The 18,587-nt window shown below is 29.5% G+C and overlaps 1 protein-coding gene across 2 annotated transcripts in view; it reads right to left on the reverse strand.

Moving 5' to 3' along the window:
• Positions 1–501: 501 nt before the first annotated feature.
• Positions 502–18,587, reverse strand: part of LOC145261128 (high affinity cationic amino acid transporter 1-like) — an 81,818-nt gene continuing 63,732 nt past the window's right edge. The window contains exons 9-15 of one of the 2 annotated variants that reach the window (XM_080119393.1): positions 16,947–17,086; positions 14,524–14,626; positions 12,639–12,695; positions 11,279–11,397; positions 9,671–9,834; positions 7,113–7,221; positions 502–791 (exon numbers count right to left, since the gene is read on the reverse strand). In XM_080119393.1, coding sequence (XP_079975519.1) covers positions 715–791; positions 7,113–7,221; positions 9,671–9,834; positions 11,279–11,397; positions 12,639–12,695; positions 14,524–14,626; positions 16,947–17,086 — 769 coding nt within the window. In that variant the 3' untranslated portion in view covers positions 502–714. Of the gene's footprint in view, positions 6,482–7,112; positions 7,222–9,670; positions 9,835–11,278; positions 11,398–12,638; positions 12,696–14,523; positions 14,627–16,946; positions 17,087–18,587 lie in introns of both variants that reach the window. The other variant, XM_080119392.1, reaches the window with a different exon arrangement.

An 18,587-nucleotide genomic window follows, 5' to 3' on the forward strand; every position in this document is an offset into this window, starting at 1 on the left:
CCCCAGTAGTTCTTGCCCTTGATAGTAGCCCCCTACACCAAAGTGGCAATGTGCCTTGTTTGGGGTGAAAATATAATAAAAAATAAAAATAAAAAAATGATATACTATTAAGCACTAAAAATCGTATAAAATGATTTTATATATATATATGTATATATAAAATTACAATTTACATGATTTTGGAATATGGCATTCTCATTCCATTTTCTGTATTTATTTTTTTAATTAGGTTGAATCCCAAATAAGAACCATTTTTTATAGTTGATTAAGATTAATAGTAAGTGAAGTCGAGCCACAAGTAATCATCAACACACACAACGTAAAGACACACGCACCAGATGATTGATCACAATGATATACGTCAGTGAAGATATTATAGAATATTTCTGCATATCATTTTTTATGCAAGTATCATATCAAAGTTGAAATGATGCTATCGCAACCCACTTTCAACCGAGAAATGCAAGTATAAAAAAAAATAAAAATAATAACAAAAACAAATTTTAATCAAAAAATAAAGTTTCATTCAACATATAAAAATATTTACACAATATAAAAAAAAGATTTTACAAAACTGTTTCACAAATCTGAAATCATCTCATTTCTCCATAGGTTTTGGATACAACTGGACATTCTGTTTTTTTCTTTACCCAATAAAATATGTTTTCATATATTTATCAGAGTAGTTATGGACATTTTCTGCATTTCATTTCATTAGAATGATGCTCCTTGAGTGCTTTTTTTGACTGGTTGTGTCTTTCGAAAACCATAACAAAAATAGATGAAAAAACCTGAATAACAGATTTGTACGAGAATCTTTAATTCGAAAATCCACTGGCAAATCTTTTTATATTATTATTTTATTCCATTAATAAAATTGCAAAACAAAATATTGATGTTAAACTAAAAATAATTTGTGATGCTGAATAAAAAAAAAAAAATGTAAATCAATGAAAACTGATTTTTAATGTGAAGCTTTGAGCCTAGCTTGAAAATAAATTGCACCAAGAAATTCAATAAAATTTACAAACTCAGCAGAAATGGATTTAATTTTTATTGAGAATAAAAATTTTTTAGATTATATCAAAAATATATTTGATGAAAAACAATATAACATTATGATACCGGGCGACATTTTTTAAAGAAATTGTTTAATTTTACGAATCATGCATTGTTATCAAGGCACATTTATGCTGTCATTTAATAATTATTGTATGCCCATTAAAACAGATAAAAGATGGTTACAAAAAGAAATAAGTAAAACATGTTATAAATTTTGTTTATGGTATAAATGATATATAAATCTCAATATGGTTTTAGATGATCACATAAGTTTCAGAATTAATTTGTTTTTAGCAACATAAAAATGTTTTGTTTTTTTTATTAGATTAACATGTTTTTAAGGTTTAAAATGACAATGCTACTTATTAGCAAATCTGGGACATTCTTATGCTCTTTATAAATGTCACCAGTCATATTTACAAAACAGTGACCAAATATACATATTAAAAAGGAGAAAAAGCAATTTTTGAAAGGTTATATCACAGATTATATCATGTGACCAAGGCATAAATATTGTAAATTAAGATTTATACAGATGCTTAGTTCGATCAATCGAGTACATGACCGGCCTACCTTTATTTTTGGAAATTATTACATTAAGTTATTTTTTTTTTTATATAATGCACAATATTTCAGAGATAAGTTATTGTTGTTATTTAAAATTTTTGAACTGTTGTCATGTTTACAATATTTCGGCTCTGGTCTTCTTCAGGTACCCTTGTTTTGTTCTAGAAATTTCAAATGAACTCTTTATTTAATTGTCAGGTATTTGGGTGCCTCTTGCAAGATTCTGTATGTGGACGATCTTATTATTGCAGATCCCTAGAAGAGTTAATTTCCAGGTTGCAGACATGGGAGAGCAGCATAGAGAGCAAACGGCAAACACCATTGAATGCTCCCAGTGCAAACTCAGAGTCCATAAGTGTTGTGGCCTCATGGAGAGTCGACCCAGATTATGTTTGTTGCAGATATCAGGTTGCTGTCCACCCAATTCGTGATCGAACTGCGACCCATGTTGATGTAGATGATGTCCCACTAGATGTTGAAACTACTTTCTACGATTTGAGTGACATGTTAAATGCTGGTGATGGTTACAAACACACTATCTTTGCTTGCCGTTAGGTTTCATGAGAAAAGTTAAAAAGGCTGCCAATCCTTACACATATGCACATTTCTTCCAGAAGCCTGGGTAAGGTCTTTACAGTCTGTGTTTATTCTACCATCTTGTATGGCAATGAGACACAAGCCTCAAACACTTGATTTGCAATACCTTGAGAGCAATGATCACACCATGATTAAATGTGTGGCTGCAAACTAAAGGATCTTTTCACCCATGTTTTATCAAAAACTTGGTATTGGTTGAATTATGGATGCCAACTTCATAACATAATTGGATATCTCAGGCACCAAAAAAGTATGATAGAAGACCCAATTTGAGTGTCTAAGAAGTGATACAACTGTTTGCAACTTGACTGACGTCAACAAATCGCATGGAAAGGAGTCATAGGATGCTGCCCGGTGTTATCTATCCCAAATCACAGCACCCTAAATACCAAAACTCAATAAAAGAAAAGGGGAAAATCATTCTGAATTCCATATCTTTTTATGTTGTATTCGTTGTGTGAAAGAAAACCTTTGTCCATTGGATTGAGATATATTCTAGAGTGGATTCTACCTACAAGTTTAAGTTCAATACCAGCTGAAGGAAATAAAAGGAATAAAAAATTTTTAAACTGGTGTAAGATATCTGAAAGGCATGGAACATGGAATGAGGTCAGTCTATCACAGTGAATTTAATAAAGGGTCCGGTTTGAAATTCTTGAAAGGTTACTGACTAAAACAGAAGGCACCTGAACAAGTTTGGAGAGTACAAAACCTGAAATGCTGTGCACATTATAACAACCAGTGTGAGAAGGGCAGAACATGAAAATTAAGAAATTATTCAATAATTGAGATGGAGTTGGAAACACTTAATTTCATAAACAGGGTAAAAAATGTAAGAGTTGTTGGTTTAAATCTAAATAGTATTTATAAAAAATAAAATGAAGCTAAAGAAAAAGGGAAAAAATATTTTTTTCTTAACTTTAAGTGCTTTCTGAGTAAATGAAACCAACGCTAAGATCTGATAAAATTTGTAGATGATTTTAATTTTATGTTATGCAGATTTGTTATTGTGTAGAAAAATCGTGATATCTAAAGTTTCGGTGAAGTACTTTTTATTCAAGATTTAAAAAATTTTTCTTGGGCTGCAAAATAAAAGTCCACCCTCAAATAACACAGCAATTACCAAGAACAAAAACTAGAGAAAGAGTTTTAATCAAATTATCCTTGCCAGTTTGTGTGTTATTTTGAAAAAAAATAGCAATCAGTGAACTTTTATTTTATAAATCATGAATAATTTGAAAATCTTAAATCAAACTATTTTTCTGTTGTCACTAAAACTTGAAACATCACATTTTTACAACATAAGACTGCATTTCAAAATTAGTCATATTTACAGAGTTTAACAGATCTTAGTCTGAGTTGTTAACTCAATAAGCATTCTTTGCTGTTAAAATCAATTTAAGTTAAATAAAATAAGAATTTCGCTGATCCGAAATTTATAAGTTTGTATTATTTGAATTATTATTCTCACACTCTTTCAGTTGATGTAATCTTTTACCTTTTTTATGCAAGTTTTGTCCAACTTGGGAATCTTCATGGAATTTGAAAATATAATTCATATTCTTAAGGTTGTTTTTTTATTTTTTTTTAATTTTGCTATTCAAATAAAATTTACAGAATTTCCTGAAAAAAAAATTCAACAATATTCAGCATTTGTATAGACCATTATTCATGCTGTATCTTCGGAGAAATTACAAAAACAGTAGAATGCTTATGGCACATATCTTAGCAAGTCTATTTCACTTAGACAATTTTAAAAACATGAATATTAAAATTCATTGAGTTATGCAAGAAAATCATGATTTTATGCAAAATGACCTGGTAAAAATGTAAAGCAACAGGTTTAAAGAATTGGAACATACTTTGTAATTTCTTCAACGTTACATAAAGGTACTTACTTGAATCATGGTGAGTGGTCTATACAAATACACAATAATTCATAAATAAAAATAGATTTGATTGTATTTTTTTATCAACAAGGTAAACAGAAACAAGGAATGAAGGGTTTGAGGGAGAAAGTAGTTGACAAAAATCCGAAGAAACACTTTGAATTTTTTATAGAATTTCCTAAAATGTCAGCAGCATCAAAAAGATATTCATGTATATCTTAAACATTGAATTAAACTTAGTTATTATGCCATAAGCAGTAATACTAATTAAGAGTTGTGTGCTCTGGTTGTGTGCAGTAGACATCCAAAGCTCCGAGTTATGTGCCTTTACTTTTTCAGTTAATGATTTATGAGATCCGATTAAATATAAAACAATATATACAGTGTAACCCGAATATAAGAAAAACGGATATAAGAGAGATTTTCTCTGGTCCCAAATTAAAGCCTGTGTTAATGTACAGTAAGGTAATGCAGATATAAGAAATACAGATATTAGAGAGTTGTAGGGATCGGATAAGAAGTCTCTTATATCCGGATTACATTGCATATCATTTTCATCCTTAGGTAATTCCTTGCAACTATGTTTTAATGATTTTTAATTGGGGGAGGAGGGGGGATTTTTTGTTTGATTCTTTAAAATTAATGGTTCTTCAAGGAAATCTGATTTAAATTTTTAATTTAGGAATTCAAATAAAAAGTAATAAACCACTTGGATTTATAAACTTTAATTCAAGCCAGAAATTCACTTTCAAGTTGGCATTTTAAATATTTCAAAATTACATCAAAATTTCGCATAGTCATAGTAAACATTGTATCAGATATTGTTTCATATATATATATATATATATATATATATATATATATATATACGAGCAAACAGTTAATAAAACATGTTAAACACTTTGAAAAAGAGTTAAAAACATATTTAATCTGAAAAGGAAACACTTGATAAATGGATAGTCCTTAATCCGCGGAGTTTCGAAGAAATACTTTCCTTCTCATCAGAGGGTAGGAATTAGCAAAATGCGGGATCGGATTTTGCATACAAAAGTATTTGATGAAACAACAAGTAAGTCAAAGATCTTACTTGATAACAAAAAAGTGAAGCAGAGGGAATATGGTGAAGAAAAAGGTGATTACACGTGATGGATAGTCTGGTGAAAGATAAATAATCCAAAAATATAACTTCAAGAAAGTTAATTGAATTTCCATTTGCACAAGTGAAATCCAAGGAAATCCTGTAATTGGAAGATGGTCCAAAATAATCCAAAGGCTCAAATCCATATATATATATATATATATATATATATATATATATATTACAATGCCACTGTTTTCTTTCTCTATAAGAAATTCCAAAGTGATTTTGAATCCTTTAAATCTACAGATAGTAATTTCTGGACAGAATTAAAATTTATTGGGCAAAGTCAAACATTATGCTGCAAAGTAAATAATAAATAGCATTTCTTTGAAGGCCATTAATTTATAAAATAATGCATTTTTGTCTTTACTAAAGAAATGTTATTGGGGTTTTTTTTTGGGGGGGGGGGTGACAAATAAAAAAAGTCAAGCGTAAAAGTCTAAAAAATAGGGGAAAAAACAGTTGAATATTTTGATGAATCAAAACGAGGTTTTTGGAGCATTTTCTAAATTCCAAGAAACTATATTTACTAAAAGTAAAAATGATTCAACTTTAACCTAAAAGAAAAAAAATTACCAATTTGAGAACTACGTCTTATTTCAAATGATATCTCAAAATTTATGCCAATTAATCACATAATAATTCCTTACAAAACATGTAAAATAACCTGATAATAAAATATCAAATTTACAGTAAAAATTGTTCATGAAATGAAATAAAAATTTTTTAAAGTAAACATGAATTTGTGAAGTCGTTTGTGTTTATGTCATGGTAATCGCATTTCATGGAGATAATATTTCAATTAAAGAAAACATAAATCAATTTTTCTTTTTGCCAAAAATTCAAAAATATGTATGTTCATATTATACAAATGACTTTTAAGATTATCAACATCTCTTTAAATCAAATGAAAAAATTGCTTTCAATGAAGGATTAAAACACACACACACACACACACACACACACACACACACACACACAAGATGTAAAAGCGAAGAATGACAAAGGAATAATGAGGAAAGGATATAACCGAATCGTGGCAGACATTTTGGGATAAAATACCAAGTTTTTTTTTTGTAAAACAAAAAATAAATTTCTTGTTAGGATATGTCATCATAATCTGGACAGTCTTCTTCCTTGGGGATAGGACTGTAGTGGTGTGGTCTGCGACGGTCATCCCTTGCCATGCTGTGCCAGAACCCATAACCAAAATAGAGGATAAAGCCTGCACGAAAGAGGGAGCATTTATGAAGCAAGATCAATATAAAATCTAGAACAAATTTGCAACAAAAACAGGATGTTAAATTGTTATTGTTATTTTATATGAATTCAATTTTTTTTTAGTTGTACAAAATATTTCAAACATTTCATAGCAATTAAAAATCTACAGGAAACATTGAAGTATTTTTTCTATTTAGCTTAGTTTATATCTAAAAAATTGATTGTTGGTTCAAAGTTATTCCCCCTGCAGCTAATTGGTCTCTGCAGTAGATGGCGACATGATCACATCATTTGCCGCATGTGACCTCTCCTTTTTAAAGTCTTTTCCTTACAGTGACATTATTTCACACTTTGTATGCATTTACAGGTCTGCGCTCTGTTACACAAATAAACTACTAATTTCACATTTTTGGGTCAAAATACAGAAATGTAATAAATATTAGTTAATTAAAATAATAAGTTTATTGAAATTAATATATATGGTGACCATAACTTCTATAACAAATGTCGGACTTGTTGCTGCAGAAATATTTTTTTTCCTCCACTTGACCAACAAAGGCTTAGTAGGTTTGGTTTTGCTACAGAACAAAAAAGGTAAACAGGGCAGGATGTTAATGAAATAAAATCTATCTTACCAATTGTCATCCAAACAGCAAACCTCACCCACGTTGATATTGGTAACTTCAACATAAGATATATATTTATAGCAGCGCTGAGCTCAGGAAAAAGAGGAACTAATGGTACCTGTTAAAAAAGAAAAAAAAAAAAATTGGTAAAACTGCATTCTAAATTCTCTTCAACTTTGAAAAAAAGATCTTTTTTTCTACTAGAATTGGTCAAGTGTAGAGGGATTTATACATGAGGTAAACTCTAAAAACATGATTTTCATTACAAGCAATTCTTGTGAAAAATAATACAATTTAAATTCCAAGGAATCAAATCTAATAAGTGAATCAAATATAGACGAATATATTGTCTTAATAGGATAATTTAAAGAGTCACTTGTATCTATCACAACTGCTATGATACTAAGATGGCACTATAATAAATGATGCTGATTGGCTGAAATAAAATAATAATTTGAACAGTTTTTAACCTGTTACTCAAGTTCATTTTATGGCTGAAATTCAATTCATCCATTTTTATTTTATTTCTCATTTTTATAGAAAAAAGTATGTTACTTGAAATTTTATAAATTAACATTTTTTGTGTTGCTTTGTATATTATTATCTATACTAAAATACATTATATATATATATATATATATATATATATATAAATAATTAACATTGAAATTTACATATTTTTATTAGTATTTATGATTAACTAAAGTAAAGAAAAACAATTTTTTATTTTAAAATGAAGGTTTTTGATCTTATTCCAAAAGACGCATCCACAAATGATTGGAGACTAGAAGTGAGATGTTCCACTTTCATCTCATGGATTTTATTTGGTGGAAAAGAGGGAAGGGGGGAGAAGTATTCCTTCTTATAATTATTGTAATCAAAGATCAATATGTGATTTTTTTTTCCATTAATTAAAAAAGTTCATTTAATTTTTGTACTTCTAACATTTTTTTATTGTTACAGTTTATTTTTCATTTTGTGTTAATTAACAAGTTTAATTATTTTGTTACTTAACATTGTTTTAGTTTTAATTAACTTGTTTCCTTTTTTCATTATGTTCAGGTATAGTATTTGTGTATTATTACTTTACATTTGTGTATGTCAATCTTTTTAAATCTGAAGCTCAATGATTAAGATATAACAATAGGATATATATAACTAAATAACAATTTTGCTGGATTCCAAAGTTCAATATATTATTTAGAAAATTTCTAAGATATTTTATAAATTTATTTTTTGAATTCCCTCCACTCTTTATCTGTGTCTAAACCTAAACGTAGATTTCATGAATAAAGCTTCTTTCTTAGAACTGCACGCCTTCCGTTTTCCTGCTTTCCAGCTGACTACAATATGGTTGTCTTCAAGTCTAACGTAAACAAGTTTTTGATGAGCCGTTCCACTTAAGTTAACAAATTTACTGAATTTCCATTACTAACGATTACTGTATTGTCCAATTATCTACTGTACACTCTTTAACCCTTATCCTCGAGTGACCTATTGGCCTTGATAAGTGATGATGCCTATGTAAAAAAAAAAAAATAACCTGCAACCAAAATTAAATATTACTCTTATAGAATTTTATTAGGCAGCATAGTTATACTTTTGATAATTTTTTTTGATAAGACAAAATGGTTGCCCACAGTACATAGCAATTACTAAAACTTTCTTGTAGCTGTAGATGGATTCAATGCGAGTTGATTTTTTTTTTAGAGGGGGAGGGTGTATTTGTTATATAGCATTGCAATTTTTATTTGAGAACATTTTTTTCCTTAGGAATCAACAGAGGAAATATCCAGTATTAACAAATATTGGTTGCTCATCATGAATGAAAGAAATCTGTAAAAGTTTGTTTCGAAAAAAAAAATAAAAATAAAAATAATTGGTAAGATGAATTTTTGGAATCTAGCAAATTATTATTTATATTTATATATAAGTAAAGAAACTTGATTTCCTGGGAAGATCACCTAAAACAAAAAACAACAAAAATCTAAAAAAAACTCCAACTGAAGACTATAGGTAGGATATCATTTCTATAAAATTTAAACTTCATAGTTTAAATAACAAGGGTAGAAAAATATTCATTTCTATATTAGTAAGGTTATTCAGAGTTCACTGGGCTGGTGAGAGTGAGCAGTTAATATCATATACAACAAGACTAAGAATAAACATCCAGTGATTTGATCCAGACACACTAACAAAGTACAATTGTAGACTAAGCAGATGTTGCTAAATAAGCAATAAAATGTCTGCAAACCACATCCCTTAGGTGATGTCGATACATCGAGTGCATAGGTAAAATCTCGGAAAAAATGTTGCAGGTGATGGGTGTTCAAAAAGGTTAACTGGCGTAGACATCAGCAGAAAGACGGTTGATGAGCAAATTTGGTAAACCAATTTCCATGGATTTACTCACTTTACTCTTTCTTATTCTACTCATTCGCTGCAACTGGGCAGTAAAATATATATTTCATACAAGACCATTCTTTTACAGAAATAATACAACAACAACGAATGCATGGGAGACTCATAGATTTTCATCTTTATTCTTATTACAATTTGAATTTTACCTTGAAAGGAAGCTTGTCTGGACTTTGAGGTTGGCACCAGATAATGATTCCCAATCCAACACAAATGATAGCGAAGATTGCCAAAAATCCGGTTACCCAGCTGAACTTGTTAAGATCGTTTTCACCATAGACGAGATCAACATTTAGAAAAATGATGAAAAGAGCTGAAAGACAACAGATTATTATCCAATAAAATCTTATATTTTTTAAAATCAATAATTTCATTTTCAATTAAAAAGGTTTTGGATTTTTAATTAATTTGCTCACGCTTATTGAAATTTACAGACAAAAAAATTATGAACAAACCTTTGACAAGTTATACATGTTTTATATTTAAATCAAAACATTAATAATTAATAAGTTTGAAGTTTAGAAGGCTGCAAGAATGCAATATGTATCGGCTGAATTATAGACTGTTAGACAGAAAAATGAGATGATCAACACAAAGAGACAATATGCAAGCACTTTATTTTATATTTACTATCAACTGATTAAAAATAAGCATGTGTATTTATACCATGTTAAAGTTTTTTCTGATATTTTGAGGTTGATCAACACCTTTTCAAAGTAAATCCATATTGGATCCACATAGGTGTTGGTTGGAAATGGTTTTATGTGGCTGCAGCAATGAATTTGCAAATAAAACCAAAAATGATGAGATTAAATATTATTTTTTTTATTTATCTTTCTCTTTTATGCATTATTTAAACATGTAATTTTTGGAGGGAATCCTTTGAGATGAGTCTTTACACTTTGTGCATTCATTCTTTTTGCAGACCTCAACTTCATTTCGTTTCTCCACGTTTCGGCCAACTCATCCTCTGGCCTTCTTCAGGTGATTAACTACGACAGTATAGAAATGCTGAGTCTTGTAACTTATCCCCAGTAAGTTGTCCAAAATATGGTGAAACAACAACTACGAAGATGAGGATAACAGTCCGCAAAAAAAATGCACAAACATATGCATTATTTAAAGTTTAAGTTATATGCTTCGGTTAAAATGTTTGGCATGAAGGAAAATAATCATGATTATATATTAATAATTATAAACATATGCATTATTTAAAGTTTAAGTTATATGCTTCGGTTAAAATGTTTGCATTGCATGAAGGAAAATAATCATGATTATATATTAATAATTATAAACATATGCATTATTTAAAGTTTAAGTTATATGCTTCGGTTAAAATGTTTGGCATGAAGGAAAATAATCATGATTATATATTAATAATTATAAACATATGCATTATTTAAAGTTTAAGTTATATGCTTCGGTTAAAATGTTTGCATTGCATGAAGGAAAATAATCATGATTATATATTAATAATTATAAACATATGCATTATTTAAAGTTTAAGTTATATGCTTCGGTTAAAATGTTTGCATTGCATGAAGGAAAATAATCATGATTATATATTAATAATTATAAACACTTATAAGCTTCAAACATAATTGATAATAATTAAGCCAAACTTGATATAAAGGACCTTTGGAATACTTTATGTAATACTAATAATAACACAACATCCCTTTGTTAAAACTAGACTAAAAGGCACCTTCACTTCAAAATTTTAATTTAATTTCAATTTAAATAATCAAATCACTTACAAAGAAGTCCTGAGCATATAAGCACTATTTTTTCTGTCCTTTTCGTTGGTATGGTTGAAAGTGGATAAAAAAGTTCTTTAAAAGTAAATCGAGGTGTAATAAATGCCACATGATCATCACTGAAAGAAAACATAACATTGAGATTGATGTACGTGATTGATGTACGTGTAGACAGTTTTTGTTATTTGTTAGTTTTGCAATATTAGAAATGACAAAACAATTTTTTTAAATTTATAAACGTTTTCACACACTAAAAAAAAAAAAAAAAAAAAAAACTTCAATAGAAACATAATAAAAATTACCTTTTCTTGCATGACTAATCTTAAAAGAATATTTTAAAAAAAAAGTTATACAATTATATGAATCAAATTGTAAAATGTCACAAACTTCCAACTGCTAAAATTCACATAAGACAGAAAATGTTTAACAGAACAATTTATGAAGTTATGAAGTTGATATTATACAACTACAAAATCATTTGTCCTCTCTCTTTCTCTTCATTTATTTATTTGAGAGTCAAGTGTCTTTTTCTTTTTTTTTATTTCCCAAGTTCATTTTCCAATCCTAACAGTTCACCAGGTCAAGTTTCCAAACTCCACTCTATACTGCCCCATCCAAGCATACATATTGAAATCTTCCTTGGTTGGTCAACCTCTTTGCAATTCAACTTCTGCAACCATTTAATCCAGAAGGACACTTCACATGATCATATCAGTAAATATATAGTGAGCAAATGTAGTGCTTTTAGCAAATCCTCTCATTTGATAAGTTTGGTTTAACCAGATTTCACATTGCAAATCCATTATGGATTATGCTGCAATCAGACAAAACAAAATCAAGAGACAAACACTTGCTACAATGACGATTCTGACACAGATATTATACAAATTTCGTTTGATCTAGAGAGGGGCAATTCATGATGCTAAGAGTGGCAGCAGCTCAGAAAATTTTGTCTATGCTGCTTTTACTCTTGTGGTTGTACAGAGGCACATCAGCGATCTGCACGTAGCATTTCTCCTCTGTAACAGAAAGAGTCTGCTTTCTCCAGAGTATTGTTCTCTAATAAAACCTATTTATAAGAATGTCCATCAATACGATGAATCCATCCCAAATATCTACACACAAAATTGGGGTTCAGAGCTAACATACCTTTCAAGTCACCATACTTTTTGTGAGCCTGTACAAGTTACATCATATCACATTACATCTAACACCCTTTTGGCATGCAGAACAAGGATACCAAGAAAATAAAAATGTTACTTTATAGTTGTGTAAAAATAAGTATAGTTGATAATAAACAGTGTTTTTCTTCAAATTAAAATCAAAAACTGATCTTTTAAAAGCATCAAAAACTGATTACCTATTGATTGATGAAGGTCTATTTAAATCCTCAGTCTCAAAGGCATTTACTTTGTACCTAAAAGAAAAGAAAGAACATTATTTGTGAAGATTTTGTTTTATTCTTAAATGATTTTTAGATGTGCCTCACTTTTTATTCAACATTTATCATCCTTCTCTACCAACTTTGATTTGAAAACGAATTCCAAATAATAAGCATTATGCATCGGGTCATCTTACTCCTCTGAGCAGAACCATGGCCGAAATCATAATTTTCAATCATTCTTTCATAATTGTGGGAAGAGACATTTCGCATATAATTTTCTTCCAACACAAATCCAGTGTAATACATGTCTGTTTCTTCCTTTGATATGGAAAGTTGGAGTACGCGTTCCCAGATTAAAAGGGACGATCTGGTCGCCATTGAGCCTAAAAATGTGGAATTAAAAAGATATATATATTTTTACTTGATTCACACTACTACACATATTGAGAAAGATCTCATTGACTGGAATGTTAAGTATAAGGGTCAGTAAAGGCATTTTAATTGGAATATTTTCTTTTTAATATTTATAATCTCTATATTGACATATATAGCTGTCCATTCGCCGGAATTTAATAGTTGTTTTTGTTGTGTACAGATTATTTTGTAGTTTTTGCCCACCACAATACTTAAAAACCACCCTGTGCTGCAGCTGAACAGACTAAACCTGCAACGATATACACTCACATTAGACTCTACATAATCACACTGGTATTTGCTCAGAGATGTACCAACGATCTCCTTTCACATTGTGTTCTGTAGTCCTGAACGTGCTGCCTCAGAATTGTGTGAATGAATATGTATTACTGTCACACATTAAGAGTTTTGTAGTTGCTATCATGATTTTCCTAAGCTTTATGCATTCCCTAATTAGCTTATTGGCCTTTGTCTATTGTTAACAGTTTTATGACCATGGCATAATAAAAGGGGAAAAAACATTAATGTGCAATCACTTCTTGCATGTCTGTGTATTTCTCATGTTAGCATAACTTGATAATTACACTTTCAATTATTAATTTTGTTATTTCAATAATCTACTGAAATTAAAAACCCAAAAGCATAAAATAAACAAATTTTAAAAATTGTATTTAAAAATATAATTCAATTAATTTTTAAAACCGTATTTAAAAATATAATTCAATCACAAAATTTTTAAAATTGTATTTAAAAATAAAGTTTAATTACAAAATTTTTAAAATTGTATTTAAAAATGTAATTCAATTACAAAGTTAAATCCCCAAAATTATGTTTGGAAAGATTTTTTTAATCTTTTGTTTTGGAAAGGATTTAAACTATCGAGTAGAAATTGATTCTTTGCTTAAAAATCCTTAGCAAATCCACATATACCAGGGAATTAAAAGCTTTGTAAGGTATTTACATTCAAAAATTTTATAAAAGATTAAAACATGATTAATATGTATAAATATTAGTTATAGCTTTATAACAATTGAGTTCAATAATGAACAAACAATACCATAATAATTAAATTAAACTTTCAAAATTCTATTTGAAAAAATATATTGTAACAAAAAAAAAAAAGTAATAGTAAAAAAAAAATGAAACAAGATGAAAATAAAAAGAATTCTAGGCAACATAAATACAGCAAAATTATAATTCAACATAAATACAGCAAAATTATAATTCAACATAAATACAGCAAAATTATAATTCAACATAAATACAGCAAAATTATAATTTACTATAAAAAGTATTGAGTTGTGTTCCTTTGCTTAAAAAGCTTAAAAAGTTTACCCTGTATCTGTCGCCTTAACTCGTGCAGTTGTAAGATTTTGTTACTTTTATTTACACGAAATGACAGTTATTCAAGATAAAGACTGACATTGAATAGAAAAGTATGACTTACCTTAAGATAACAACACATTTGGCTACAAAAGCATAAGCCAGCAACGTGCCAATCGACATCATATTTACAAGTTCAGTTAAATCAAAAATTAATGCAGTTATTCCTGAAAAAAAAAAAAAAAAAAAAAAGAAAAAAAGAAAAAAGAAAAAACATGGTAATATATAATCTATAATACCAATTGTGTGTGTTTATAAAAACTGTTTTTCTTTTGTTTGGAATAGAAAATATATTCCATTAGATGTTATGGATGGACAAACTTTTAAAATCAATTAGGATATAAAGAAGACAATCCAATTCATACTTTTGTTTGTTTGATATAAAGTTGTTTTTCTTTCATCGATTTCTATCATCGGTGGTTGAAGAAAAAAAAAAGCAGTAGATATAAGACTTGATAAATTATACAAAAATTATATTCTTATTTACTTCACATTTGATATGACTACAATTCCCAAACTTTTGCACAAACTGACTGCATGTGTGGTTCGATCCAGTTATGAAACACCAGTCTTCCATTTTGTTATTCCCTGCTCATCCTCCAGTAATTTATATAACACTCATTTATACCATTCTACATCACTTCTTTGATCTTCAATTTTCCAATATTTTTTATTTATTGTTTCACATAATTTCTGACTTAAATTTTGAACATTTAAGTATCAAGTTTTATAGCAGTTTTTTTTTTTTTTGATAACCACTTTTCCCCAGATTGAAATTGTACCTCATTCAGTCAATTGTATTCAGTCAGTACTAAAAGCTGCCATTTAATTTGAGTTAAAATTCCTTATTGGATTATGTTTAAAAAATTTGAGGAATCACATTCATCATTGTCCATCTTATTCAAGTTAAAAAAAGTGATGATTTCCAATTTCTATAAATTGTGCTTAAAATAATCCAAATTGTTTTTATTTTCATTGTGTATCTTCCAGTTGAGATGATCGTGTTTCTAACCCAAACTGTTTGTCAGCTGCATCATATTTTTTCAGCCCTCCTTCTCATAGACTATGTGAGTTTCAAGTAGACAGATAAAAATTGGTGCCGATAAACAATCTGGCCGTCATTTCTGAGACATAAAAAATAGTAGTTAATAACTAATCCTCCAACAATCGGTTTTATGGCAATGTGAGGATATCAGAGAAAAACAGAAACTAATTTCAAGGAGATTAATTTGAAATGTGGATGTTTGATTTCCAGAAAAAAGTTAAATACAGCAGATGGAGATTTAGATACATGGAGTAGAAATCAGCGATTTAGCAATAAATGGCAGAGACAGTAGAACATGAACATTGTAATTCGATAGAATAAATGACATTCTCTTCTGTTGTGTTACCTCAACCTGTCTTACATACTCATCAGTAAATAGAGTACACATGTTTTTGTCTTTCCCTTTTCAAAAACTACCTTTTCTCTGTTGTTGGATTTCTGCCTAAGCAGATGATCTAGCAGTCATAAACATAAACAAGCGATTTTTTTCATGTTAATCCAGAGCATATTAATTTTAATAAAAACTTTGAACTGACCTCTTGAGATTTAAACATCAGTGCAACTAATTGGCACTAACGAAGAAAGATGTCCTCTCCCCTACCTCAAAGCAGAGTTAAGTAGTACCAATGCAGAAAGACGTCCTCTCTTCTACCTTTAAGCAGAGCTAATTGGCACCAACAAAGAAAGACGTCCTCTCCTCTACCTTTAAGCAGAGCTAATTGGCACCAACAAAGAAAGACGTCCTCTCCTCTACCTTTAAGCAGAGCTAATTGGCACCAACAAAGAAAGACGTTCCCTGCCTCCAAGCAAAACAGTTTTGCTCAAAATTTTCTGCAGCCAGCAAACTTTTTTCTCACTGTTTTACTTCTTCCATGGTGACAGACTTAATAGTCAGCTATCTATACTCAACTATGTAGGTTACTCATGATACATGTTTATAAAAGGATTTTATTTGACAATTGTTTTATTACATAAAATATTATAAGAGTTGGTTTTACAGTCAATGCAAAAATTGGCTGCTAGAAAAGTTGTTCTTGTGACCATATACTTAGCATCATCCAGTCTAAGTATTTGAGGAATTTTACAGGAATTTATGCAGACTCCATGCAAAGAATAGAGAGGCCAATACGTTACATTTACATCAGTTTCTTCTTGCATATTGGCATGATTGAATAGAAAATGAAAATGTACCACCTCGTACACGAACTGAGCTAACAAACTAAATAAGTGGTGACTTCTTTGTAACAATACAAAAATAAAAAAAATGCATCCCCTTTCTCCACCACTTCTCATTATATTCACTCTTCAGTGTCACAGATTTCACATTTGATGGTGATCAGATTGAAATAACACACACGCACATTGCATAACTTGTTATTGGTCGATACTAGTTGTAATAAACAATTTAAGACAAGAATTTAAGTGATTGAAAGATAGTTTACCTGATAAGAGGCCTGTAGCAATTGTTGCATAAATTGGTGTTTTTAATTTGTCTGATACCTTAGCAAGGAAAGCAAAGAGAAGCCGATCTTCTGCCATTGCATACACAACCCGGGGCAAGGGGAAGATAGCACCAATTAAACTGAAATAAAATTAAAATATTATGATCAATATAAAAAAGTAAAAATTAAATAAAATTAAGATAGGTTTTAAATAGATTAACATTTAATTTAAAATAACTCGATTTATAAAGCAAGTCTTAGTCTTTTTGAAGGATTGTGCATACCATATAGAAAGTTTAGAATATCAACAGTGATAATAATGCAATATAACATTGTGCATTGAAACGTAAAAGAAAACAATATTGTATTAATGCAATAATAATTGTAATTTAGTATTTTTCTGTTGCACTCTATTCAATCAATTATTAGTTTACCAAAAAACATTGAAAGTAATTATTTTTACTTTGATTTTGTAATCAAATTATTTTGTGAAACAGGATTTCAAAAAAGTTCTTTTTTAGTACTTGACATCACCCACTTCATACGAAAAAAACAAAAAAGAAAAAACTATTGTAACTGGAATTAATGAGCTGGATATGCTTATCAGAAAGAGAGGGAAAGATGGACATTCTGTAATTAGCCTTTTTTTTTTAAATGAAGAAAAAAGGAATCAACAAAAAAAATACCAACTTTTAAAATTGATTTAATCCTAAAGGATTAAATCAATTTTAAAAGTTTTTTTAACCTCTTTGGGAACGTTCTTTAAATTTAAATAAATCTGTAATTTAGAAAGCCAATATAATACAGGATTTTTAAAAATAAACATTTGTTTATAATCCAAATTTTTGGTGATATTACACTTTTATCAAGGATTTCTTTTTCTTGCAGCATGGATTGGTTAAAAAATTAGAAAAAAAAATCTTTAACAATTTCATGCTGCCACATGGACTCTTTGAGACTCAAATATTCAAAATATCACAGTTTGACTGCTCGCCACATAGAAGAACGAAGAAAAAGAGAAAAAAAAAAAAGAAATATCTGATGAAGATGTAATATCATTGAAAATCTGGATCATAAACAAATATTTATTTTATAAAATCTCATGTTGCACTGGTTTTCTAAATTAGATTTATTCAAGTCAACCTTAACAATTTTGTCTAACAAAATAGGAATGAGAAGGAGTTAATAAAAAAAAGTAAGTTGGTTCAGTAGGCATGTACCTATTTAAAGAGAACAAGAAAATGAAGTGCAGCATCTGAAGAACAGATGGTATTTATTTGCTCCCCCACCGAGCAAATTAGGCACAAGGCCGATTTTTAATGTGAGGAGTGAAGGGAGGGGGAAGGGAAAAGGGGGACCAGCTCCCGAGAGGTGGGAAATGGGAGCTGGTTAATGGTCAGGCATGTGGGGTTGCCCCCACATCTGGTCTTTGCTAGTCATAGCTTGCAGCATCTGCCGGAACAGATGGTATTTATTTGCTCCCCCACCGAGCAAATTAGGCACAAGGCCAATTTTTAATGTGAGGAGTGAAGGGGGGGGGGGAAGGGAAAAAGGGGACCAGCTCCCGAGAGGTGGAAAATGGGAGCTGGTTAAAGGTCAGACATGTGGGGTTGCCCCCACATCTGGTCTTTGCTAGTCATA

Source organism: Euprymna scolopes, chromosome 37, assembly GCF_053919585.1.
Source record: "Euprymna scolopes isolate OS-2025 chromosome 37, ASM5391958v1, whole genome shotgun sequence".
Classification (NCBI taxonomy): Eukaryota; Metazoa; Mollusca; class Cephalopoda; order Sepiida; family Sepiolidae; genus Euprymna; species Euprymna scolopes.